Source organism: Salvelinus alpinus, chromosome 10, assembly GCF_045679555.1.
Source record: "Salvelinus alpinus chromosome 10, SLU_Salpinus.1, whole genome shotgun sequence".
NCBI lineage: Eukaryota > Metazoa > Chordata > Actinopteri > Salmoniformes > Salmonidae > Salvelinus > Salvelinus alpinus.
The window spans coordinates 18,233,134-18,260,748 of NC_092095.1; the positions used below are offsets into that span (position 1 = coordinate 18,233,134).

General features: G+C 46.1%; 1 protein-coding gene across 2 annotated transcripts; it reads right to left on the reverse strand.

Moving 5' to 3' along the window:
- Nucleotides 1-1,047: 1,047 nt before the first annotated feature.
- LOC139531612 (myoneurin-like) lies at nucleotides 1,048-27,516 on the reverse strand. 2 transcript variants are annotated; one of them, XM_071328226.1, is made up of 9 exons: nucleotides 27,435-27,509; nucleotides 26,877-26,922; nucleotides 25,500-25,789; nucleotides 23,955-24,856; nucleotides 23,723-23,882; nucleotides 19,386-19,564; nucleotides 19,213-19,296; nucleotides 7,352-7,453; nucleotides 1,048-1,807 (listed from the first exon to the last, which is right to left on the reverse strand). In XM_071328226.1, the coding sequence occupies exons 3-9, from the start codon at nucleotides 25,760-25,762 to the stop codon at nucleotides 1,518-1,520; spliced, it is 1,980 nt and encodes a 659-aa protein (XP_071184327.1). In that variant the 5' UTR covers nucleotides 25,763-25,789; nucleotides 26,877-26,922; nucleotides 27,435-27,509; the 3' UTR covers nucleotides 1,048-1,517. The 2 variants fall into 2 exon arrangements, with proteins under 2 accessions (XP_071184327.1, XP_071184329.1); XM_071328228.1 differs by lacking the exons at nucleotides 19,386-19,564; nucleotides 23,723-23,882 and having other exon boundaries at nucleotides 27,435-27,516.
- Nucleotides 27,517-27,615: the final 99 nt, after the last annotated feature.

The following is a 27,615-nucleotide window of genomic DNA, read 5'->3' on the forward strand; positions in this document are numbered from 1 at the left end:
ACTATAACTCAGGGAAATCTTAGAAATTGTTGCATGTTGCGTTTATATTTTGTTCCAGTTACGATCCAGGTGTGCAAAGCCCTTAGATACTTACCCAGAAACACTCATAGCTTTAATCACTGCCAAAGGTGCTTCTACAAAGTATTGACTCAGGGGTGTGAATGCTTTATGAAAATTAGATATTTCATTTTCAATACATTTATAACAATTTCTAAACACATGTTTTCACTTTGGGGCATTGTGTGTAGATGGGTGAGATTTTTGAATTTATTTAATCCATTTTGAATTCAGGCTGTAACACAAGAAAATGTGGCATAAGTCAAGGGGTATGAATACTTTCTTAAGGCACTTTAGCTACTCCAGTGTTTATAATTAATGTATAAATAAATAGTCAAACTCTTAGCGATGTATTCATCTCTGTCTGAATGTCATCACACATCAGGTCCAGAGAGCGAAGACGCACATTCTCCTGACACAAATAGCACAGGTTAATACACACCTAATAAGAGGTAACTGAGTCGTTGTCTCAGAGGGGTTTGGACAGAGTGTGTGATGTCTCTACGGAAAGGCACAGACTTGGGTTGGTCAAGCTCATTCGTGAAGGAAAAGTGAACGCCAGTACACGTAGAAAATGAACTGTGCATGATGCTGCGAACCTACCCCGTCTTCCCCTCCGTCTCATGCAGGACTTCTAAAATGTATCCATTGGCTGGTAGTTATTTTCCTTGGCAGACAGATTAGTAAACAAACTTCTGTAATATTACCCATAGTAGAGAGACTAGGCTAGCTGCGAATATTACAAATACCAGGCCTAAAACGAGAATAAAATGTTTACGTTCCTATGGCAACACATACGCTGGGAAAACCAAAATGCAAGTGGAGAACGGACGCCAACATTCATTAGAATTAATTATCTGAAATTGTTTTAAAAAATCAACACTATTTAAAAACATTAACTCTCTTTAATCCACACTGATGTAAAATGTTCAAAGGTGAAATTGCATCTATAAAGATACTGAAATGTTGTGGAAAGGATGAGAAAGCCCAGATATTTCAGATATTTATTCCTCAGAATAAAGAATATAGCTGTTTATTTGAAGAAGAAAAAAATACGTAGATTTTTCATAAATATCCATCCTATCTCAATATAACCTCTAGCTTATACATAAGCCCCATGTTACTGAGACGTGGGTTTAAAACCATTACAATGAACAGAGAACCATCAGAGAAATGCAAGCCAGCATACGGTGAGCCTGGCTTTTCTGTGGGTAGGTCCTCAGTGACTATCTCACTTAACTATATACAGCAATTAAAAACATACCAGAAAAATAAAATACTTTTAGATCGGAGATGGAGAGAATTACATGACATATCAACGTTTGTCAACATCGCCACTATTCACACAGTTCTATATCTGACTACAGCTGATTCATATGTGATCCAGTCGAAACGGCGAACCGACTCCAAGCCTGAGAGAGTAACGTTACGGTCTGGGTTAGGGGTCAAAGTTGTTCAAGTCAGGGGTCAGGGCAGAGGTCGTTGTCCAATGTTCTAATGATGATGATCTGCTCTATATTTTCGGCAGGGGAGACTGGGGAAGAGAAGGAGAGGGAAGATGTATGCAGCTGCTCCACTAGAACACAGAGAGGGTTAGGGCTCAAGTTAGGGGTTGCGGGCTCAACAATGTCTGGTTCCTCGGGGTCGGGGTTGTCGGGTTCCTCAGGCACAGGGCTGGGCGCATCGCGGGAGATCATTCCCTGGTGATCAATAGGAATGTTGTGGAGGAGAGCACCTTCTGGAACATCCCCTGAAGAACACACACATTTATTGTCAACAAGCTACACAAAATACTCTGTCGTCAAAGTGATTAAATTAAAAAAAAAACATTTAAATACTCAAATATAGTTGTTGCATAAGTATTCAGACCCTTTGTTTAGGCAAGCCTAAATGAGTTCAAGAGTAAAATTTGACTTAACAAATCACATATTAAGTTACATGAACTCACTGTGTGAAATAATAGGGGTTGACAATTTTTTTTGCCAAAATGCAATTTGGAAAACAATTTTTTGTGCTACACTGACAGTAAATATAGCAATTATATGATAAGGGAACAACATTCCCACCTTTTTCATTGTCAATAATTACATTTTGCTCATATTCTTGATTTGGAAATGTTAATAAGCTCACTGGTTTGAGACACAAAAATCTATCAAATCCGCTAAATACTGTGATTGAAGAAAAATAGTTGAGGTTCATTAACATTAACACATTTAAAAAGCAGAGTCAGGGTATATGCAACCGTTTGGGCCGCCTGGCTCGTTGCGAACTAATTTTCCAGAATTTTACGTAATTATGACATAACATTGAAGGTTGTGCAATGTAACAGGATTATTTAGACTTATGGATGCCACCCGTTAGATAAAATACGGAACGGTTCCGTATTTCACTGAAAGAATAAACGTTTTGTTTTCGAGATGATAGTTTCCGGATTCGACCATATTAATGACCTAAGGCTTGTATTTCTGTGTGTTATTATGTTATAATTAAGTCTATGATTTGATAGAGCAGTCTGACTGTGCGGTGGTAGGCAGCAGCAGGCTCGTAAGCATTCATTCAAACAGCACTTTACGGCATTTTGCCAGCAGCTCTTCGCAATGCTTCAAGTATTGCGCTGTTTATGACTTCAAGACTATCAACTCCAGAGATTAGGCTGGTGTAACCGATGTGAAATGGCTAGCTAGTTAGCGGGGTGCACGCTAATAGCGTTTCAAACTTGGACTTGGAGTGGTTGTTACCCTTGCTCTGCATGGGTAAAGCTGCTTCGAGGGTGGCTGGTTCGAGCCCAGGTAGGAGCGAGGAGATGGATGGAAGCTATACTGTTACACTGGCAATACTAAAGTGCCTATAAGAACATCCAATAGTCAAAGGTATATGAAATACAAATCGCATAGAGAGAAATAGTCCTATAATTCCTATAATAACTACAACCTAAAACTTCTTACCTGGGAATATTGAAGACTCATGTTAAAAGGAACCACCAGCTTTCATATGTTCTCATGTTCTGAGCAAGGAACTTAAACGTTAGCTTTCTTACATGGCACATATTGCACTTTTACTTTCTTCTCCAACACTTTGTTTTTGCATTATTTAAACCAAATTGAACATGTTTCATTATTTATTTGAGCCTAAATTGATTTATTGATGTATTATATTAAGTTAAAATAAGTGTTCATACAGTATTGTTGTAATTGTCATTATTACAAATACATTTTTGTATATATACAGTGGGGAGAACAAGTATTTGATACACTGACGATTTTGCAGGTTTTCCTACTTACAAAGCATGTAGAGGTCTGTAATTTTTATCATAGGTACACTTCAACTGTGAGAGAAGGAATCTAAAACAAAAATCCAGAAAATCACATTGTATGATTTTTAAGTAATTAATTGGCATTTTATTGCATGACATAAGTATTTGATACATCAGAAAAGCAGAACTTAATATTTGGTACAGAAACCTTAGTTTGCAATTACAGAGATCATACGTTTCCTGTAGTTCTTGACCAGGTTTGCACACACTGCAGCAGGGATTTTGGCCCACTCCTCCATACAGACCTTCTCCAGATCCTTCAGGTTTCGGGGCTGTCGCTGGGCAATACGGACTTTCGGCTCCCTCCAAAGATTTTCTATTGGGTTCAGGTCTGGAGACTGGCTAGGCCACTCCAGGACCTTGAGATGCTTCTTACGGAGCCACTCCTTAGTTGCCCTGGCTGTGTGTTTCGGGTCGTTGTCATGCTGGAAGACCCAGCCACGACCCATCTTCAATGCTCTTACTGAGGGAAGGAGGTTGTTGGTCAAGATCTCGCGATACATGGCCCCATCCATCCTCTCCTGAATACGGTGCAGTCGTCCTGTCCCCTTTGCAGAAAAGCATCCCCAAAGAATGATGTTTCCACCTCCATGCTTCACGGTTGGGATGGTGTTCTTGGGGTTGTACTCATCCTTCTTCTTCCTCCAAACACGGCGAGTGGAGTTTAGACCAAAAAGCTCTATTTTTGTCTCATCAGACCACATGACCTTCTCCCATTCCTCCTCTGGATCATCCAGATGGTCATTGGCAAACTTCAGACGGGCCTGGACATGCGCTGGCTTGAGCAGGGGGACCTTGCGTGCGCTGCAGGATTTTAATCCATGACGGCGTAGTGTGTTACTAATGGTTTTCTTTGAGACTGTGGTCCCAGCTCTCTTCAGGTCATTGACCAGGTCCTGCCGTGTAGTTCTGGGCTGATCCCTCACATTCCTCATGATCATTGATGCCCCACGAGGTGAGATCTTGCATGGAGCCCCAGACCGAGGGTGATTGACCGTCATCTTGAACTTCTTCCATTTTCTAATAATTGTGCCAACAGTTGTTGCCTTCTCACCAAGCTGCTTGCCTATTGTCCTGTAGCCCATCCCAGCCTTGTACAGGTCTACAATTTATCCCTGATGTCCTTACACAGCTCTCTGGTCTTGGCCATTGTGGAGAGGTTGGAGTCTGTTTGATTGAGTGTGTGGACAGGTGTCTTTTATACAGGTAACGAGTTCAAACAGGTGCAGTTAATACAGGTAATGAGTGGAGAACAGGAGGGCTTCTTAAAGAAAAACTAACAGGTCTGTGAGAGCCGGAATTCTTACTGGTTGGTAGGTGATCAAATACTTATGTCATGCAATAAAATGCAAATTAATTACTTAAAAATCATACAATGTGATTTTCTGGATTTTTGTTTTAGATTCCGTCTCTCACAGTTGAAGTGTACCTATGATAAAAATGACAGACCTCTACATGCTTTGTAAGTAGGAAAACCTGCAAAATCGGCAGTGTATCAAATACTTGTTCTCCCCACTGTATATATATATATATTTTTTTTTTTAAATCGGCCGATTAATTGGTATCGGCTTTTTTTGGTCCTCCAATAATCGGTATCGGCGTTGAAAAATCATAATCGGTCGACCTTTAGTCTAAATGCAAAGCCTTATGTTTGGGGCAAATCCAACAACACATCACTGAGTAACTGCCTCCTTATTTTCAAGCATGGTGGTGGATGCATCATGGTATGGGTATGCTTGACATTGGTAAATACTGGGGAGATTTTCAGGATAAAAAGAAACGGGATACAGATAAGCACAGGCAAAATCCTAGAGGACCGTGCGAGGAAGTCACCTTTTAGCAGGCAATAACCTACAACACAAGGCCAAATCTACACTGGAGTTGCTTACCAAGAAGACCGTTAATGTTCCAAGTTACAGTTTAGAATTAAAACTCCTTGAAAATCTATGGCAAGTATTGAAAATTGCTGTATAGCCATGATCCCCAACATCTTTACAGAGCTTGAAGAATTTTGAAAAGAATAATTGGCAAATATTGCACAATCCAGTTGTATAAAGCTCTTAGAGACTCACCCATGAAGACTCACAGCTGTAATCACTGACAAATGTGCTTCTAACACAGTGGTTCTTAACCTGGGTTCGATCGAACCCCAGGGGTTCGGTGAGTCAGTCTCAGGGGTTCGGCGGAGGTCAAGACACACATCCGACTCATATGATTCGTGATGACACTCCCCGCTTGGCCATCATTGGCTGCAGGTGATCACGCTACATCGCTTGGCCCATCTGTGCTGCAGGGAATTTGGTGCGCTCAGTAGTCGACTTGTGATGGTACGTCTTGTGATTTCTTTCTTAATATTTTAATCCCTTCATACTTGCTATGTCGAGCAAAAAAAGAAAGTGGTCGGACGAATATGTACAATATGGATTCACATGTATAACGGAACGTGATGGGAGTCAGTGCCCTAACTGCATGATTTGCAATGCCAAGTTGAGCAATTCTAGTCTAGCACCGGCAAAACTAAGAGAACACTTCCTTAAGCTGCATGGAGATGGAAAATACAAGAACACAACGCTCGCTGAATTCAAGGTGAAGAGAGCCAGATTCGATGAAAAGGTTACTCTGCCTGTTCTCGGCTTTGTACCCATTAACAAACCGATCCTCACAGCATCGTACGAAGTTGCTTACCTGATCGCAAAGCAGGGCAAACCACACACCATTGGTGAAACACTCATAAAACCAGCTGTGTTGAAGATAGCGAATATCATGCTGGGAAAAGAGGCTGAAGTTAAGTTATCCCAAATTCCTCTTTCAAATGACACCATCAGCGACAGAATAGAGGACATGAGCAAAGACATCTTGGCTCAATTAGTTGCAGATCTGATTTCAAGCCCGGCAAAATTCAGCCTTCAACTCGACGAGACCACAGACGTTTCCAATCTAAGCCAGCTTGCTGTATTCGTGCGCTATGTGAAAGACGACGTGATAAAGGAAGATTTCTTATTTTGTAAGCCTCTTACAACAACAACTAAGGCAGCCGATGTGAAGAAACTTGTGGATGACTTCTTCAAAGACAACAATCTTTCGTGGGATATGGTTTCTGCAGTTTGTTCGGACGGAGCTCCAGTCATGCTGGGAAGAAAGTCTTGTTTTGGTGCGCTAGTGAAAGCCGATGCGCCACACATCATTGTTACGCATTGTATTCTGCACAGGCATGCGTTGGCAACAAAAACCTTGCCTCCAAAACTGGCAGAAGTATTAAAAATTGTAGTGGAATGCGTGAACTATGTGCGAACTAGTGCTCTGAGGCACCGCATCTTCAGTGAGCTGTGTAAAGAAATGGGCTCTGAATTCGAGGTACTTCTGTACCATTCTAACGTTCGGTGGTTATCCCGGGGACAGGTGCTGAATCGTGTTTTTGCCGTGCGTGTGGAATTAGCCCTGTTTTTGCAAGAGCACCAACATTGTCATGCAGATTGCTTCAAAAATTCTGAGTTCATTCTCATTTTAGCGTACATGGCTGATATCTTCGCAGCTCTCAACCATCTCAATCAAAAGATGCAGGGCGGTGGAGTCAACATCATCGAAGCGGAGGAAAACCTGAAGGCTTTTCAAAAAAAGCTACCGTTATGGAAACGACGAACAGAGAACGATAACTTCGCAAACTTTCCCCTGCTGGACGACTGTGTAAGTAAGATCGAAGATGTATCTGGAATCGGAGACATTTCTGTACCCGCGGAACTGAAGCAAGCAATTGCCACGCACTTAGATCTAACATGTACGTATTCAGCTGCTTCAGTCAAGAAGCGAATACTATATTTTAGTAATTACATTTTTAAATAAAAAAAATTAAACAAAAGTATTGTGTAGATTTTGGACAATGTATTTATTTTTTAATCCCACTTTGTAACACAATAAAATGAAGAATAATTTTGTAAGGCAGTGTAGATGGTAAAAGAAAATAGAAGACAGACAGACTCTCACCTAAGTGTTGTCTCTCTTGGTGTTTCTTCAGGCTGCTCATGCCAGCGTAGGTGTTTCCACACAGCTCACATGTCACACGCTGCTTAACAGCTGGATCTCCACCTACACACACACCGCACATCTCCCCTCATTCTCTACAACTAGGGCCTAGAGTCTTTCTTGTCACACAGTCATGAAAAGCAAAGGGCCATATCTATAATCTCCATATAAACTCCTTTATCAGTCTATCCCTTCTTCTTCATCCTCTGTTATTTACCTACACCTCTCTCTCCTCACTCTCTCCAACCTGTGTTTCCTCCTCACTCTCTCCAACCTGTGTTTCCTCCTCACTCTCTCCAACCTGTGTTTCCTCCTCACTCTCTCCAACCTGTGTTTCCTCCTCACTCTCTCCAACCTGTGTTTCCTCATCACTCTCTCCAACCTGTGTTTCCTCCTCACTCTCTCCAACCTGTGTTTCCTCCTCACTCTCTCCAACCTGTGTTTCCTCCTCACTCTCTCCAACCTGTGTTTCCTCCTCACTCTCTCCAACCTGTTTCCTCCTCACTCTCTCCAACCTGTGTTTCCTCATCACTCTCTCCAACCTGTGTTTCCTCCTCACTCTCTCCAACCTGTGTTTCCTCATCACTCTCTCCAACCTGTGTTTCCTCCTCACTCTCTCCAACCTGTGTTTCCTCCTCACTCTCTCCAACCTGTGTTTCCTCATCACTCTCTCCAACCTGTGTTTCCTCATCACTCTCTCCAACCTGTGTTTCCTCCTCACTCTCTCCAACCTGTGTTTCTTCCTCACTCTCTCCAACCTGCGTTTCCTCCTCACTCTCTCCAACCTGTGTTTCCTCCTCACTCTTTCCAACCTGTGTTTCCTCATCACTCTCTCCAACCTGTGTTTCCTCCTCACTCTCTCCAACCTGTTTCCTCCTCACTCTCTCCAACCTGTGTTTCCTCATCACTCTCTCCAACCTGTGTTTCCTCCTCACTCTCTCCAACCTGTGTTTCCTCCTCACTCTCTCCAACCTGTGTTTCCTCCTCACTCTCTCCAACCTGTGTTTCCTCCTCACTCTCTCCAACCTGTTTCCTCCTCACTCTCTCCAACCTGTGTTTCCTCATCACTCTCTCCAACCTGTGTTTCCTCCTCACTCTCTCCAACCTGTGTTTCCTCATCACTCTCTCCAACCTGTGTTTCCTCCTCACTCTCTCCAACCTGTGTTTCCTCCTCACACTCTCCAACCTGTGTTTCCTCCTCACTCTCTCCAACCTGTGTTTCCTCTTCACTCTCTCCAACCTGTGTTTCCTCATCACTCTCTCCAACCTGTGTTTCCTCCTCACTCTCTCCAACCTGTGTTTCCTCCTCACTCTCTCCAACCTGTGTTTCCTCATCACTCTCTCCAACCTGTGTTTCCTCCTCACTCTCTCCAACGTGTGTTTCCTCATCACTCTCTCCAACGTGTGTTTCCTCATCAATCTCTCCAACCTGTGTTTCCTCATCACTCTCTCCAACCTGTGTTTCCTCATCACTCTCTCCAACCTGTGTTTCCTCATCACTCTCTCCAACCTGTGTTTCCTCATCACTCTCTCCAACCTGTGTTTCCTCATCACTCTCTCCAACCTGTGTTTCCTCATCACTCTCTCCAACCTGTGTTTCCTCATCACTCTCTCCAACCTGTGTTTCCTCATCACTCTCTCCAACCTGTGTTACCTCCTCACTCTCTCCAACCTGTGTTTCCTCTTCACTCTCTCCAACCTGTGTTTCCTCCTCACTCTCTCCAACCTGTGTTTCCTCCTCACTCTCTCCAACCTGTGTTCCTTCCCCACTCTCTCCAACCTGTGTTTCCTCCCCACTCTCTCCAACCTGTGTTTCCTCCTCACTCTCTCCAACCTGTGTTTCCTCCTCACTCTCTCCAACCTGTGTTTCCTCCTCACTCTCTCCAACCTGTGTTTCCTCTTCACTCTCTCCAACCTGTGTTTCCTCCTCACACTCTCCAACCTGTGTTTCCTCCTCACACTCTCCAACCTGTGTTTCCTCCTCACTCTCTCCAACCTGTGTTTCCTCCTCACTCTCTCCAACCTGTGTTTCCTCCTCACTCTCTCCAACCTGTGTTTCCTCCTCACTCTCTCCAACGTGTGTTTCCTCATCACTCTCTCCAACCTGTGTTTCCTCATCACTCTCTCCAACCTGTGTTTCCTCATCACTCTCTCCAACCTGTGTTTCCTCCTCACTCTCTCCAACGTGTGTTTCCTCATCACTCTCTCCAACCTGTGTTTCCTCATCACTCTCTCCAACCTGTGTTTCCTCATCACTCTCTCCAACCTGTGTTTCCTCATCACTCTCTCCAACCTGTGTTTCCTCCTCACTCTCTCCAACCTGTGTTACCTCCTCACTCTCTCCAACCTGTGTTTCCTCTTCACTCTCTCCAACCTGTGTTTCCTCCTCACTCTCTCCAACCTGTGTTTCCTTCCTCACTCTCTCCAACCTGTGTTTCCTCCTCACTCTCTCCAACCTGTGTTTCCTCCTCACTCTCTCCAACCTGTGTTTCCTCATCACTCTCTCCAACCTGTGTTTCCTCATCACTCTCTCCAACCTGTGTTTCCTCATCACTCTCTCCAACCTGTGTTACCTCCTCACTCTCTCCAACCTGTGTTTCCTCTTCACTCTCTCCAACCTGTGTTTCCTCCTCACTCTCTCCAACCTGTGTTTCCTCCTCACTCTCTCCAACCTGTGTTCCTTCCCCACTCTCTCCAACCTGTGTTTCCTCCTCACTCTCTCCAACCTGTGTTTCCTCCTCACTCTCTCCAACCTGTGTTTCCTCCTCACTCTCTCCAACCTGTGTTTCCTCCTCACTCTCTCCAACCTGTGTTTCCTCATCACTCTCTCCAACCTGTGTTACCTCCTCACTCTCTCCAACCTGTGTTTCCTCTTCACTCTCTCCAACCTGTGTTTCCTCCTCACTCTCTCCAACCTGTGTTTCTTCCCCACTCTCTCCAACCCGTGTTTCCTCCTCACACTCTCCAACCCGTGTTTCCTCCTCACTCTCTCCAACCCGTGTTTCCTCTTCACTCTCTCCAACCCGTGTTTCCTCCTCACTCTCTCCAACCCGTGTTTCCTCCTCACACTCTCCAACCCGTGTTTCCTCCTCACACTCTCCAACCTGTGTTTCCTCCTCACTCTCTCCAACCTGTGTTTCCTCCTCACACTCTCTAACCTGTGTTCCATCCTCACTCTCTCCAACCTGTGTTACCTCCTCACTCTCTCCAACCTGTGTTTCTTCCTCACTCTCTCCAACCTGTGTTTCCTCTTCACTCTCTCCAACCTGTGTTTCCTCCTCACACTCTCCAACCTGTGTTTCTTCCTCACTCTCTCCAACCTGTTTCCTCATCACTCTCTCCAACCTGTGTTTCCTCCTCACTCTCTCCAACCTGTGTTTCCTCTTCACTCTCTCCAACCTGTGTTTCCTCCTCACTCTCTCCAACCTGTGTTTCCTCCTCACTCTCTCCAACCTGTGTTTCCTCCTCACTCTCTCCAACCTGTGTTTCCTCCTCACTCTCTCCAACCTGTGTTTCCTCCTCACTCTCTCCAACCTGTGTTTCCTCCTCACTCTCTCCAACCTGTGTTTCCTCCTCACTCTCTCCAACCTGTGTTTCCTCTTCACTCTCTCCAACCTGTGTTTCCTCTTCACTCTCTCCAACCTGTGTTTCCTCTTCACTCTCTCCAACCTGTGTTTCCTCCTCACTCTCTCCAACCTGTGTTTCCTCCTCACTCTCTCCAACCTGTGTTTCCTCCTCACTCTCTCCAACCTGTGTTTCCTCCTCACTCTCTCCAACCTGTGTTTCCTCTTCACTCTCTCCAACCTGTGTTTCCTCCTCACTCTCTCCAACCTGTGTTTCCTCCTCACTCTCTCCAACCTGTGTTTCCTCCTCACTCTCTCCAACCTGTGTTTCCTCATCACTCTCTCCAACCTGTGTTTCCTCTTCACTCTCTCCAACCTGTGTTTCCTCCTCACTCTCTCCAACCTGTGTTTCCTCCTCACTCTCTCCAACCTGTGTTTCCTCCTCACTCTCTCCAACCTGTGTTTCCTCCTCACTCTCTCCAACCTGTGTTTCCTCCTCACTCTCTCCAACCTGTGTTTCCTCCTCACTCTCTCCAACCTGTGTTTCCTCCTCACTCTCTCCAACCTGTGTTTCCTCCTCACTCTCTCCAACCTGTGTTTCCTCCTCACTCTCTCCAACCTGTGTTTCCTCCTCACTCTCTCCAACCTGTGTTTCCTCTTCACTCTCTCCAACCTGTGTTTCCTCCTCACTCTCTCCAACCTGTGTTTCCTCCTCACTCTCTCCAACCTGTGTTTCCTCCTCACTCTCTCCAACCTGTGTTTCCTCCTCACTCTCTCCAACCTGTGTTTCCTCCTCACTCTCTCCAACCTGTGTTTCCTCTTCACTCTCTCCAACCTGTGTTTCCTCCTCACTCTCTCCAACCTGTGTTTCCTCCTCACTCTCTCCAACCTGTGTTTCCTCCTCACTCTCTCCAACCTGTGTTTCCTCCTCACTCTCTCCAACCTGTGTTTCCTCTTCACTCTCTCCAACCTGTGTTTCCTCCTCACTCTCTCCAACCTGTGTTTCCTCCTCACTCTCTCCAACCTGTGTTTCCTCCTCACTCTCTCCAACCTGTGTTTCCTCCTCACTCTCTCCAACCTGTGTTTCCTCCTCACTCTCTCCAACCTGTGTTTCCTCCTCACTCTCTCCAACCTGTGTTTCCTCCTCACTCTCTCCAACCTGTGTTTCCTCCTCACTCTCTCCAACCTGTGTTTCCTCCTCACTCTCTCCAACCTGTGTTTCCTCCTCACTCTCTCCAACCTGTGTTTCCTCCTCACTCTCTCCAACCTGTGTTTCCTCCTCACTCTCTCCAACCTGTGTTTCCTCCTCACTCTCTCCAACCTGTGTTTCCTCCTCACTCTCTCCAACCTGTGTTTCCTCCTCACTCTCTCCAACCTGTGTTTCCTCCTCACTCTCTCCAACCTGTGTTTCCTCCTCACTCTCTCCAACCTGTGTTTCCTCCTCACTCTCTCCAACCTGTGTTTCCTCTTCACTCTCTCCAACCTGTGTTTCCTCTTCACTCTCTCCAACCTGTGTTTCCTCTTCACTCTCTCCAACCTGTGTTTCCTCTTCACTCTCTCCAACCTGTGTTTCCTCCTCACTCTCTCCAACCTGTGTTTCCTCTCTCAACCTGTGTTTCCTCTTCACTCTCTCCAACCTGTGTTTCCTCTTCACTCTCTCCAACCTGTGTTTCCTCCTCACTCTCTCCAACCTGTGTTTCCTCCTCACTCTCTCCAACCTGTGTTTCCTCCTCACTCTCTCCAACCTGTGTTTCCTCCTCACTCTCTCCAACCTGTGTTTCTTCCTCACTCTCTCCAACCTGTGTTTCTTCCTCACTCTCTCCAACCTGTGTTTCTTCCTCACTCTCTCCAACCTGTGTTTCCTCCTCACTCTCTCCAACCTGTGTTTCCTCCTCACTCTCTCCAACCTGTGTTTCCTCCTCACTCTCTCCAACCTGTGTTTCCTCCTCACTCTCTCCAACCTGTGTTTCCTCCTCACTCTCTCCAACCTGTGTTTCCTCCTCACTCTCTCCAACCTGTGTTTCCTCTTCACTCTCTCCAACCTGTGTTTCCACTTCACTCTCTCCAACCTGTGTTTCCTCTTCACTCTCTCCAACCTGTGTTTCCTCTTCACTCTCTCCAACCTGTGTTTCCTCTTCACTCTCTCCAACCTGTGTTTCCTCTTCACTCTCTCCAACCTGTGTTTCCTCCTCACTCTCTCCAACCTGTGTTTCCTCCTCACTCTCTCCAACCTGTGTTTCCTCCTCACTCTCTCCAACCTGTGTTTCCTCCTCACTCTCTCCAACCTGTGTTTCCTCCTCACTCTCTCCAACCTGTGTTTCTTCCTCACTCTCTCCAACCTGTGTTTCTTCCTCACTCTCTCCAACCTGTGTTTCTTCCTCACTCTCTCCAACCTGTGTTTCCTCCTCACTCTCTCCAACCTGTGTTTCCTCCTCACTCTCTCCAACCTGTGTTTCCTCCTCACTCTCTCCAACCTGTGTTTCCTCCTCACTCTCTCCAACCTGTGTTTCCTCCTCACTCTCTCCAACCTGTGTTTCCTCCTCACTCTCTCCAACCTGTGTTTCCTCCTCACTCTCTCCAACCTGTGTTTCCTCCTCACTCTCTCCTACCTGTGTTTCCTCCTCACTCTCTCCAACCTGTGTTTCCTCCTCACTCTCTCCAACCTGTGTTTCCTCCTCACTCTCTCCAACCTGTGTTTCCTCCTCACTCTCTCCAACCTGTGTTTCCTCCTCACTCTCTCCAACCTGTGTTTCCTCCTCACTCTCTCCAACCTGTGTTTCCTCCTCACTCTCTCCAACCTGTGTTTCCTCCTCACTCTCTCCAACCTGTGTTTCCTCCTCACTCTCTCCAACGTGTGTTTCCTCATCACTCTCTCCAACCTGTGTTTCCTCATCACTCTCTCCAACCTGTGTTTCCTCATCACTCTCTCCAACCTGTGTTTCCTCCTCACTCTCTCCAACGTGTGTTTCCTCATCACTCTCTCCAACCTGTGTTTCCTCATCACTCTCTCCAACCTGTGTTTCCTCATCACTCTCTCCAACCTGTGTTTCCTCATCACTCTCTCCAACCTGTGTTTCCTCATCACTCTCTCCAACCTGTGTTACCTCCTCACTCTCTCCAACCTGTGTTTCCTCTTCACTCTCTCCAACCTGTGTTTCCTCCTCACTCTCTCCAACCTGTGTTCCTTCCCCACTCTCTCCAACCTGTGTTTCCTCCTCACTCTCTCCAACCTGTGTTTCCTCCTCACTCTCTCCAACCTGTGTTTCCTCATCACTCTCTCCAACCTGTGTTTCCTCATCACTCTCTCCAACCTGTGTTTCCTCATCACTCTCTCCAACCTGTGTTACCTCCTCACTCTCTCCAACCTGTGTTTCCTCTTCACTCTCTCCAACCTGTGTTTCCTCCTCACTCTCTCCAACCTGTGTTTCCTCCTCACTCTCTCCAACCTGTGTTCCTTCCCCACTCTCTCCAACCTGTGTTTCCTCCTCACTCTCTCCAACCTGTGTTTCCTCCTCACTCTCTCCAACCTGTGTTTCCTCCTCACTCTCTCCAACCTGTGTTTCCTCCTCACTCTCTCCAACCTGTGTTTCCTCATCACTCTCTCCAACCTGTGTTACCTCCTCACTCTCTCCAACCTGTGTTTCCTCTTCACTCTCTCCAACCTGTGTTTCCTCCTCACTCTCTCCAACCTGTGTTTCTTCCCCACTCTCTCCAACCTGTGTTTCCTCCTCACACTCTCCAACCTGTGTTTCCTCCTCACTCTCTCCAACCTGTGTTTCCTCTTCACTCTCTCCAACCTGTGTTTCCTCCTCACACTCTCCAACCTGTGTTTCCTCCTCACACTCTCCAACCTGTGTTTCCTCCTCACACTCTCCAACCTGTGTTTCCTCCTCACTCTCTCCAACCTGTGTTTCCTCCTCACTCTCTCCAACCTGTGTTTCCTCCTCACACTCTCCAACCTGTGTTCCATCCTCACTCTCTCCAACCTGTGTTACCTCCTCACTCTCTCCAACCTGTGTTTCTTCATCACTCTCTCCAACCTGTGTTTCCTCTTCACTCTCTCCAACCTGTGTTTCCTCCTCACACTCTCCAACCTGTGTTTCTTCCTCACTCTCTCCAACCTGTTTCCTCATCACTCTCTCCAACCTGTGTTTCCTCCTCACACTCTCCAACCTGTGTTTCCTCCTCACTCTCTCCAACCTGTGTTTCCTCCTCACTCTCTCCAACCTGTGTTTCCTCCTCACTCTCTCCAACCTGTGTTTCCTCCTCACTCTCTCCAACCTGTGTTTCCTCCTCACTCTCTCCAACCTGTGTTTCCTCCTCACTCTCTCCAACCTGTGTTTCCTCCTCACTCTCTCCAACCTGTGTTTCCTCCTCACTCTCTCCAACCTGTGTTTCCTCTTCACTCTCTCCAACCTGTTTCCTCTTCACTCTCTCCAACCTGTGTTTCCTCTTCACTCTCTCCAACCTGTGTTTCCTCCTCACTCTCTCCAACCTGTGTTTCCTCCTCACTCTCTCCAACCTGTGTTTCCTCCTCACTCTCTCCAACCTGTGTTTCCTCTTCACTCTCTCCAACCTGTGTTTCCTCTTCACTCTCTCCAACCTGTGTTTCCTCCTCACTCTCTCCAACCTGTGTTTCCTCCTCACTCTCTCCAACCTGTGTTACCTCCTCACTCTCTCCAACCTGTGTTTCTTCATCACTCTCTCCAACCTGTGTTTCCTCTTCACTCTCTCCAACCTGTGTTTCCTCCTCACTCTCTCCAACCTGTGTTACCTCCTCACACTCTCCAACCTGTTTCCTCCTCACTCTCTCCAACCTGTGTTTCTTCCTCACTCTCTCCAACCTGTGTTTCCTCTTCACTCTCTCCAACCTGTGTTTCCTCCTCACACTCTCCAACCTGTTTCTTCCTCACTCTCTCCAACCTGTGTTTCCTCCTCACTCTCTCCAACCTGTGTTTCCTCCTCACTCTCTCCAACCTGTGTTTCCTCTTCACTCTCTCCAACCTGTGTTTCCTCTTCACTCTCTCCAACCTGTGTTTCCTCCTCACTCTCTCCAACCTGTGTTTCCTCCTCACTCTCTCCAACCTGTGTTTCCTCTTCACTCTCTCCAACCTGTGTTTCCTCTTCACTCTCTCCAACCTGTGTTTCCTCCTCACTCTCTCCAACCTGTGTTTCCTCCTCACTCTCTCCAACCTGTGTTTCCTCCTCACTCTCTCCAACCTGTGTTTCCTCCTCACTCTCTCCAACCTGTGTTTCCTCCTCACTCTCTCCAACCTGTGTTTCCTCCTCACTCTCTCCAACCTGTGTTTCCTCCTCACTCTCTCCAACCTGTGTTTCCTCCTCACTCTCTCCAACCTGTGTTTCCTCCTCACTCTCTCCAACCTGTGTTTCCTCCTCACTCTCTCCAACCTGTGTTTCCTCCTCACTCTCTCCAACCTGTGTTTCCTCCTCACTCTCTCCAACCTGTGTTTCCTCCTCACTCTCTCCAACCTGTGTTTCCTCTTCACTCTCTCCAACCTGTGTTTCTTCCTCACTCTCTCCAACCTGTGTTTCCTCCTCACTCTCTCCAACCTGTGTTTCCTCCTCACTCTCTCCAACCTGTGTTTCCTCTTCACTCTCTCCAACCTGTGTTTCCTCTTCACTCTCTCCAACCTGTGTTTCCACTTCACTCTCTCCAACCTGTGTTTCCTCTTCACTCTCTCCAACCTGTGTTTCCTCTTCACTCTCTCCAACCTGTGTTTCCTCTTCACTCTCTCCAACCTGTGTTTCCTCTTCACTCTCTCCAACCTGTGTTTCCTCCTCACTCTCTCCAACCTGTGTTTCCTCCTCACTCTCTCCAACCTGTGTTTCCTCCTCACTCTCTCCAACCTGTGTTTCCTCCTCACTCTCTCCAACCTGTGTTTCCTCCTCACTCTCTCCAACCTGTGTTTCCTCCTCACTCTCTCCAACCTGTGTTTCCTCCTCACTCTCTCCAACCTGTGTTTCCTCCTCACTCTCTCCAACCTGTGTTTCCTCCTCACTCTCTCCAACCTGTGTTTCCTCCTCACTCTCTCCAACCTGTGTTTCCTCCTCACTCTCTCCAACCTGTGTTTCCTCCTCACTCTCTCCAACCTGTGTTTCCTCCTCACTCTCTCCAACCTGTGTTTCCTCTTCACTCTCTCCAACCTGTGTTTCCTCTTCACTCTCTCCAACCTGTGTTTCCTCTTCACTCTCTCCAACCTGTGTTTCCTCTTCACTCTCTCCAACCTGTGTTTCCTCTTCACTCTCTCCAACCTGTGTTTCCTCTTCACTCTCTCCAACCTGTGTTTCCTCCTCACTCTCTCCAACCTGTGTTTCCTCCTCACTCTCTCCAACCTGTGTTTCCTCCTCACTCTCTCCAACCTGTGTTTCCTCCTCACTCTCTCCAACCTGTGTTTCCTCCTCACTCTCTCCAACCTGTGTTTCCTCCTCACTCTCTCCAACCTGTGTTTCTTCCTCACTCTCTCCAACCTGTGTTTCTTCCTCACTCTCTCCAACCTGTGTTTCCTCCTCACTCTCTCCAACCTGTGTTTCCTCCTCACTCTCTCCAACCTGTGTTTCCTCCTCACTCTCTCCAACCTGTGTTTCCTCCTCACTCTCTCCAACCTGTGTTTCCTCCTCACTCTCTCCAACCTGTGTTTCCTCCTCACTCTCTCCAACCTGTGTTTCCTCCTCACTCTCTCCAACCTGTGTTTCCTCCTCACTCTCTCCAACCTGTGTTTCCTCCTCACTCTCTCCAACCTGTGTTTCCTCCTCACTCTCTCCAACCTGTGTTTCCTCCTCACTCTCTCCAACCTGTGTTTCCTCCTCACTCTCTCCAACCTGTGTTTCCTCCTCACTCTCTCCAACCTGTGTTTCCTCCTCACTCTCTCCAACCTGTGTTTCCTCCTCACTCTCTCCAACCTGTGTTTCCTCCTCACTCTCTCCAACCTGTGTTTCCTCCTCACTCTCTCCAACCTGTGTTTCCTCCTCACTCTCTCCAACCTGTGTTTCCTCTTCACTCTCTCCAACCTGTGTTTCCTCTTCACTCTCTCCAACCTGTGTTTCCTCTTCACTCTCTCCAACCTGTGTTTCCTCCTCACTCTCTCCAACCTGTGTTTCCTCCTCACTCTCTCCAACCTGTGTTCTCCTCCTCACTCTCTCCAACCTGTGTTTCCTCCTCACTCTCTCCAACCTGTGTTTCCTCCTCACTCTCTCCAACCTGTGTTTCCTCCTCACTCTCTCCAACCTGTGTTTCCTCTTCACTCTCTCCAACCTGTGTTTCCTCTTCACTCTCTCCAACCTGTGTTTCCTCCTCACTCTCTCCAACCTGTGTTTCCTCCTCACTCTCTCCAACCTGTGTTTCCTCCTCACTCTCTCCAACCTGTGTTTCCTCTTCACTCTCTCCAACCTGTGTTTCCTCTTCACTCTCTCCAACCTGTGTTTCCTCCTCACTCTCTCCAACCTGTGTTTCCTCCTCACTCTCTCCAACCTGTGTTTCCTCCTCACACTCTCCAACCTGTGTTTCCTCTTCACTCTCTCCAACCTGTGTTTCCTCCTCACTCTCTCCAACCTGTGTTTCCTCCTCACTCTCTCCAACCTGTGTTTCCTCCTCACTCTCTCCAACCTGTGTTTCCTCCTCACTCTCTCCAACCTGTGTTTCCTCCTCACTCTCTCCAACCTGTGTTTCCTCTTCACTCTCTCCAACCTGTGTTTCCTCCTCACTCTCTCCAACCTGTGTTTCCTCCTCACTCTCTCCAACCTGTGTTTCCTCCTCACTCTCTCCAACCTGTGTTTCCTCCTCACTCTCTCCAACCTGTGTTTCCTCTCCACTCCAGGGCAGAAACCCTTCTAGAACACAGTAGATATACTAATAACTAACAGACAGTGATGGATTTGACAGCTGGACACTTCGCGCTTGTCACTCACTCACTCCGTTGCTGTTACTATTTATTTACCTAAGCTGCTCAACCATGTCACTCCTCACTTTAGCGCATTCCATAGTCTAAACTGTATACTCTTACTGTGATATATTGCAAACATGACTATTTTCTTCTTTTACTACTTTTTATAACTTGTGTATTTGTTTTATAAATGTGTATTGCACGGTTGAGGAGCGCTGGTAACTAAGCATTTCACTGTACCATTTACACCCTGTATCCAGTGCACATGACCAAAAAACTTTGATTTGATCTTTTCCCTTGGATAGATTCATGAGGTCAACGTTGTCGGTTCTCACGTGTGCGCGTTACGTAGACTCACCGGTGTGGATGCGAGAGTGTTTGTTGAGTTCTCGTTTGGTAATGAAGGCCCTCTGACACACCAGACATTCGTGTGGCGCTTCACCTGGAAAACACACAGACAACCACAGGTCAGAGAAGACGGGGACCCATGCTCGCTCACACACACACACTCTCCTTGCCTCAGTGGGTTACCTGTGTGTTTGCGTTTGTGTGTGAAGAGAGAAGAAGAGACGGAGAAGGCCATCCCACAGGTGTCACATTGGTAAGGTTTCTCTCCTGTGTGGCTCCTCATGTGATAGGTCAGAGTGCTGGCCTGGGCAAAACCCTTCCCACACCGTTCACACACATATGGCTTCTCTCCACTGTGCTTCCTATATGGACACACACACACAGTTAGATAGATGAACTCACATACGGCTTCTCTCCACTGTGCTTCCTATATAGACACACACACACACAGTTAGATAGATGAACTCACATACGGCTTCTCTCCACTGTGCTTCCTATATAGACACACACACACAGTTAGATAGATGAACTCACATCGGCCCTCCACGGCTTCCTGCCCCCCGTGGGCCACTCGGCTCCCCCGGCTTCCTATATAGACACACACACACAGTTAGATAGATGAACTCACATACGGCTTCTCTCCACTGTGCTTCCTATATAGACACACACACACAGTTAGATAGATGAACTCACATACGGCTTCTCTCCACTGTGCTTCCTATATAGACACACACACACAGTTAGATAGATGAACTCACATACGGCTTCTCTCCACTGTGCTTCCTATATAGACACACACACACAGTTAGATAGATGAACTCACATACGGCTTCTCTCCACTGTGCTTCCTATATAGACACACACACACAGTTAGATAGATGAACTCACATTCGGCTTCTCTCCACTGTGCATCCTATATAGACACACACACACAGTTAGATAAGTCTCTCAGTGTTGCCGCTTGCTATAGACCCCCCTCAGCCCCCAGCTGTGCCCCCAATCTATCTTCAGAGTTCGTACTGTTAGGTGACCTAAACTGGGATATGCTTAACACCCCGGCCGTCCTACAATCTAAGATAGATGCCCTCAATCTCACACAAATTATCAAGGAACCTACCAGGTACAACCCTAAATCCGTAACCATGGGCACCCTCATAGATATCAGCCTGACCAACCTGCCCTCTAAATACACCTCTGCTGTCTTCAACCAGGATCTCAGCGATCACTGCCTGCGTCCGTAATGGGTCCGCGGTCAAACGACCACCCCTCATCACTGTCAAACGCTCACCCCTCATCACTGTCAAACGCTCCCTAAAACACTTCTGCGAGCAGGCCTTTCTAATCAACCTGGCCCGGGTATCCTGGAAGGATATTGATCTCATTCCGTCAGTAGAGGTTGCCTGGTTATTCTTTAGAAGTGCTTTCCTCACCATGTTCAATAAGCACGCTCCATTCAATAAAAAAAAAAACTAAGAATAGATATAGCCCTTGGTTCACTCCAGAATTGACTGCCCATGACCAGCACAAAAACATCCTGTGGCGTACTACATTAGCATCGAATAGCCCCCGCGATATACAACTTTTCAGGGAAGTTAGGAACAGGCAGTTAGGAAAGCAAAGGCTAGCCTTTTCAAACAGAAATTTACATCCTGTAGCCTTAACTTCAAAACGTTCTGGGACACTGTAAAGTCCATGGAGAAGAAGAGCACCTCCTCCCAGCTGTCCACTGCACTGAGGCTAGGAAACACTGCCACCATAAATCTACGATAATAGAGAATTTCAATAAGCATTTCTCTACGGCTGGCCATGCTTTCCTCCTGGCTACCCCTACCCAGGCCAACAGCTCTGCACCCCCCACAGCAACTTGCCCAAGCCTCCCCCACTTCTCCTTTACCCAAATCCAGATAGCTGATGTTCTGAAAGAGCTGCAAAATCTGGACCCCTACAAATCAGCTGGGCTAGACAATCTGGACCCTCTCTTTCTAAAAGTATCCGCCGCAATTGTTGCGACCCCTATTACGAGCCTGTTCAACCTCTCTTTCGTATCGTCTGAGATCCCTAAAGATTGGAAAGCTGCCGCGGTCATCCCCCTCTTCAAAGGGGGAGACTCTAGACCCAAACTGTTACAGACCTATATCTATCCTACCCTGCCTTTCTAAAGTCTTCGAAAGCCAAGTTGACAAACAGATCACCGACCATTTCGAATCCCATCGTACCTTCTTCGCTATGCAATCTGGTTTCCGAGCTAGTCATGGGTGCACCTCAGCCACGCTCAAGGTCCTAAACATTATCATAACCGCCATCAATAAAAGACAATACTGTGCAGCCGTATTCATCGACCTGGCCAAGGCTTTCGACTCTGTCAATCACCACATTCTTATCGGCAGACTCAAAAACCTTGGTTTCTCAAATGACTGCCTCGCCTGGTTCATCAACTACTTCTCAGATAGAGTTCAGTGTGTCAAATCGGAGGGCCTGTTGTCCGGACCTCTGAAAGTCTCTATGGGGGTGCCACAGGGTTCAATTCTCGGGCCGACTCTTTTCTCTGTATACATCAATGATGTCGCTCTTGCTGCCGGTGATTCTCTGATCCACTTCTACGCAGACGACACCATTCTGTTGGAGGTCGGCATGGCCGATTAATTAGGAACGATTTCAAGTTGTCATAACAATCGGTAATCAACATTTTTGGATGCCGATTACATTGCACTCCACAAGGAGACTGCGTGGTAGGCTGACCACCTGTTACGCGAGTGCAGCAAGGAGCCAGGGTAAGTTGCTACCTAGCATTACACTTATCTTATAAAAAACAATCAATCTTAACATAATCACTAGTTAACTACACATGGTTGATAATATTACTAGTTTATCTAGCTTGTCCTGCATTGCATATAATCAATGCGGTGCCTGTTAATTTATCATTGAATCACAGCCTACTTTGCCAAACGGGTGATGATTTTACAAGCGCATTTGCCAAAAAAGCACTGTTGTTGCACCAATGTACCTAACCATAAACATCAATGCCTTTCTTAAAAATCAATACACAAGTATATATTTTTTAAACCTGCATATTTAGTTTTTAAAAAATCATGTTAGCAGGCAATATTAACTAAGGAAATTGTGTCACTTCTCTTGCGTTCTGTGCAAGCAGAGTCAGGGTATATGCAGCAGTTTGGGCCGCCATAATGTCATTATTATAAATGCCGATTAATCGGTATCAGCTTTTTTTGGTCCTCCAATAATCAGTTTCGGCGTTGAAAAATCACAATCGGTCGACCTCTACATTCTGTATATTTCTGGCCCTTCTTCGGACACTGTGTTAGCAAACCTCCTGACGAGCTTCAATGCCATACAACACTCCTTCCGTGGCCTCCAACTGCTCTTAAATGCAAGTAAAACTAAATGCATGCTCTTCAACCGATCGCTGCCCGCACCCACCTGCCAGTCTATCATCACTACTCTGGACAGTTCTGACTTAGAATATGTGGACAACTACAAATACCTGGGTGTCTGTTTAGACTGTAAACTCTCCTTCCAGACTCACATTAAGCATCTCCAATCCAAAATTAAATCTAGAATCGGCTTCCTATTTCGTAACAAAGCCTCCTTAACTTATGCTGCTAAACATACCCTGGTAAAACTGACTATCCTACCGATCTTTGACTTCGGCAATGTCATAAAAAAAAATAGCCTTCAACACTCTACTCAGTAAATTGGATGTAGTCTATCACAGTGCCATCCGTTTTGTCACCAAAGCCCCATATACTACCCACTACTGCGACCTATATGCTCTTGTTGGCTGGCCCTCGCTTCATATTCGTCGCCAAACCCACTGGCTCCAAGTCAACTATAAGTCTGTGCTAGGTAAAGCTCCGCCTTATCTCAGCTCACTGGTCACCATAGCAACACCCACCCGTAGCACGCGCTCCAGCAGGCAGGTATACTTCACTGTTCATCCCCAAAGCATACTCCTCCTTTGGCCGCCTTTCCTTACAGTTCTCTGCTGCCAATGACTGGAATGAATTGCAAAAATCACTGAAGCTGGAGTCTTATCTCCCTCACTAACTTTAAGCATCAACTGTCAGAGCAGCTTACCGATCATTGCACCTGTACACAGCCCATCTGTAAATAGCCCACCTAACTACCTCATCCCCATATTGTTATTTTTTTTCTCCTTTGCACCCCAGTATCTCTACTTGCACATCATCTTCTGCACATCTATCACTCCAGTGTTAATGCTAAATTGTAATTATTTCACCACTATGGCCTATTTATTGCCTTACCTCCCTAATCTTACTTCATTTGCTCACACTGTATATAGATTTTTCTATTGTGTTATTGACTGTACGTTTGTTTATCCCATGTGTAACTCTGTGTTTGTGTCGGACTGCTTTACTTTATCTTGGCCAGGTCGCAGTTGTAAATGAGAACTTGTTCTCAACTGGCCAACCTGGTTAAATAAAGGTGGGAAAAAAAGAAAAGATAAACACAAATAGGCCTTCTTTCCACAGTCCTCCTACCTGCTGTGTATCTTGTAGTTAGATGAGGTAGTGAACTTCAGCCCACATTGTTCACAGGTGTAAGGCTTCTCTTCTCCATGGTACATTCTACAGTGACCCACCAACTGACACTTCTGGGTAAAACCCTTGTCACACTGAGAACATGCAAAAGGCTTCTCTCCTAGAAAGGCAGAGAGACAGTTAGGGTCCCACCTGTGTGTATGCTTGGTGTGTGTGTGTGTGTGTATCTCACCTGTGTGTATGCGAAGGTGAGTCTTGAGCTGGTTTCCCTGTGTGAAGGCTCGGGAACAGAAGAGACACTGGAAAGGTTTCACTCCTTTATGGATCCTCATGTGTCTCCTCAGACTACTGATCTCAGAGAACTCTTTTTTACACTCCGCACACACCGGCTTCTCTTTCACCTGTTGGTTCTTCAACCCAGCCTTCCCCTTATCATCTCCCTCATCCCCCTCTCCATCGCTCAATCTGTTCTCCTTCAGTTTCCCTCTTCCTCTGCCCCTCCCTCTCTTTCCTCCTCTCCTCTCTCCACTACTCATCCTCTTCCTCTTGACAAGTTTCAGTGACGATGGGCTGAGGTCTGTCTGGTTCTCCTCAACGATCTGAGGGTCTGACGCTTCTAACGACAGATCCCTTCCCCTTCCCCTTCCTCTCCCCCTGCCTCTCCCCCTGCCCCTCCCCCTCTGGGGCTGGGTGACTTTTGTGTCATCTGGTATGTCGTCATGGCTAGCTGATGTTTGGTTACTTGGCAAGGTTTGGTTTCCAGGTGAGGTCTGGTTTCTAGGTGTGGCCTTGGGCCTTCTTCCCTTCCTCTTCCTGGCTCCTCTCCGGGGGGATGTTGAGGGGCTTGGGGAGGGAGGGGTGTACTCTGGATCTTCCCTCTCTTCCTCCTCCCCCCTCATTCCTTCCTTCTCCTCATCCTTCTCTACAGAGCCCACTCCAGAAAGGCAGGACAGAGGTTCAATTACCTCTGGGCTGGGGGGTAAGAGAGGGAAGGAGGGTGAGGGAGCGGAGGGGGTGTGTGGGGCTGACTCTATCCTCGTCTCCTGTTGGCTGTCTGTCTTGTCTATCAGGAGACGCTCCGCCTCCCTCATCCCCAGGAACACTGCTGCTCTCAGCACGGCCTCAGACCCCTCACTGTTATGGTCAACCACAGATAAACAAGAAAGCAATAACAACAGATGAACAACAATATTGCATTATACATAGTTATTGTGACACTTATGACTTTTATGAATAATGACTTAAGCAGGGTGCAAGTGTGAAACAAATGATAAGAGGAGCTATCGACAGACAAGCTGTACTACTGTGTTCCTTACAGGAAATTCTGTCCCCACCCAGGGAGGGGAGAGACCTTGGGCTTGTAGTAGATTGTATAACAGGTGGCAGACAATGTATGAGTAGGAGAAGACTTGTGAACTATATTGTCATCGTTTCTGAGGGACATTTATGACGAAATGTGAAGTATATAGACCAATGTACAGGAAATGATAAGGAGAGCTCTCGTAAATAAACATGCTGACTATGGTAGACTGGCCTCTGTTTCATTTTAATAAGAACCTTACAAATTCTTAGTAACAGACAGAGTATTTTAATTGAAGTTCAGTTTATGAACATTGAGAACAAAATTCTCATGACAGACACTAAAATTGTGGTGTAGTCGTATTATTCAGGGGAATTGGTGAATAGGGGAGCTTACACACCTTTTGATTTGGTGAATAGTGTTTCCACACCTATTGCTAAATTAGCCTCGCACACACCAGTGTAGTGATGTACTGACCTGTCAGTGTGTAGTTCTCCAGTATAGATGTATTTCAGCAGGGTGTCCAGGGCCTGCTCACTGACAAACTCAGGGTTAAGGGTCATGACCCGGTGACCTCTGTCAGGCAGTGCCGAGAAGAACCCGCTGAACGCCGCCAGGACATTACGGTGCGCTTGGAACAGTGTGTCGCCCACAACGACCGTGATGTCACACAGAACGTTGCTTTCCCGCTGCCAACGCAGCTGCTCCAACAGGTGCTCGCTGTGGGCCTGCTGTAACATCACTGCTTCGTGCCAGAGCCAAACTGCCTGGAAGATAATTCATTTCAATGGGGTTGTTTAACTATTAGTGCTTTACCTATACTAATAAAACTTTATGGCATTGGAGGTTGTGTGCTTGCAAGGTTGTTTCTGGTTAATTTGAGTAATTTTTCACTGACAGGGCCAACCTCAGACTGACAGTATTTAAAGCGTTTCTCTTTTATGCTAATTTAATATATTACTACCAGTCTTTTTACAACCTTGTCCCGTGTTACTATTTCACTTCATTTATTTTTTTTAATTTAACTAGGCAAGTCAGTTAAGAACAAATTCTTATTTAAAATATGGCCTACCAAAATGCCTCCTGCGGGGACAGGGGCAAGGGATTAAAAAAAAATACAATAAAAATATAGGCCAAAACACACATCAAAACAAGAGAGACAACACAACACTACATAAAGAGAGACCTAAAACAACAACATAGCAAAGCAGCAACACATGACAACACAGCATGGTAGCAACACAACATGGTACAAACATTATTGGGCACAGACAACAGCACATAGGGCAAGAAGGTAGAGACAACAACAATACATCACACAAAGCAGCCACAACTGTCAGTAAGAGTGTCCATGATTGAGTCTTTGAATGAAGAGATTGAGATAAAACTGTACAGTTTGAGTGTTTGTTGCAGCCCATTCCAGTCACTAGCTGCAGCGAACTGAAAAGAGGAGCGACCCAGGGATCTGTATGCTTTGGGGACCTTTATCAGAATGTGACTGGCAGAACGGGTGGTGTATGTGGAGGATGAGGGCTGCAATAGATATCTCAGACAGGGGGGAGTGAGGCCTAAGAGGGTTTTAGAAATAAGCATCAACCAGTGGGTCTTGCGACGGGTATACAGAGATGACCAGTTTACAGAGGAGTATAGAGTGCAGTGATGTGTCCTATAAGGAGCATTGGTGGCAAGCATTCATCAAGAATATTTAAAACATTTGTACATGTCCATCTTTTCTCTACCAAAATATGTGTCTTATCTATTCATCTAGCTACTATTACCGTTGTTCTTGTTGGTTCTTTACTTGTCTCTCCCCCAGCAGTATATAGCTACATTTACATAAATACACATACTCACCCTTTATAATAACGTTATTGTTTGGTTGAGAATACCAGGTGTTGTTCTGTTGGGATAAAATTAAGTGACTGAAATTAATACACATTACGGTAACACTCATCTCATCGTACTCTGTAGCAACACAGTAGATGCCAAAGTAACGTTAACGTTATGAAAATAAAAGTTCATCACGAATCCTACGATGGCTTACTGCACCCACAGGAATCCGCGCAAATCAGCTACATTTTATTTTACCATGATTATATCAATGACATTGTGAATGATTTTGATTCAATAACTATTCTTGTATACTGGGCGGTAAACGTTTATGGAGCTTGAAAACATTTACTTAATGTGAAGTTTAGCTAGGTTAGGCCCACTTGGTTATCGAGGATGAGCGCGCTAACGTTAATAACAAAGGGCTCTTATTTCGAAATGCGACGAGGAGTACGCGGTAAACTACGTGGGGAAGTTTTAAAATGACCGGGCATTCGGTGGCGTAATCGCAAGGATACATATAACATTAAAACATATTACATGTAGAAATTAAGCACAGAAACGTGTGTAAAATTACAATACCTTATAATCCCTTTGATTGAGTAGCCATTTTATGATGACGTCAAAGCACGACTAGTCTCGCGAAGTTTGGAACTAGAGCGCAATAGTATATTATTTATTTAATTTAACCTTTTTTAACTAGGCAAATCAGTTAAGAACAAATTATTATTTACAATGACGGCATACCAAAAGCCTGGGGGCT

What these genes read in the sequence shown, in the direction of transcription:
- LOC139531612 (XM_071328226.1), bottom strand. Translation starts at nt 25,762, where the DNA reads ATGTTACAGCAGGCCCACAGCGAGCACCTGTTGGAGCAGCTGCGTTGG. An exon ending in ACACTCTCGCATCCACACCG is followed by an intron (nt 7,454 to 19,212) that starts GTGAGTCTACGT and finishes GTGTGTGTGTAG; the next exon opens with GTGGAGATCCAGCTGTTAAG. An exon ending in CCAAGAGAGACAACACTTAG is followed by an intron (nt 1,808 to 7,351) that starts GTGAGAGTCTGT and finishes TGTGTTCTTCAG; the next exon opens with GGGATGTTCCAGAAGGTGCT.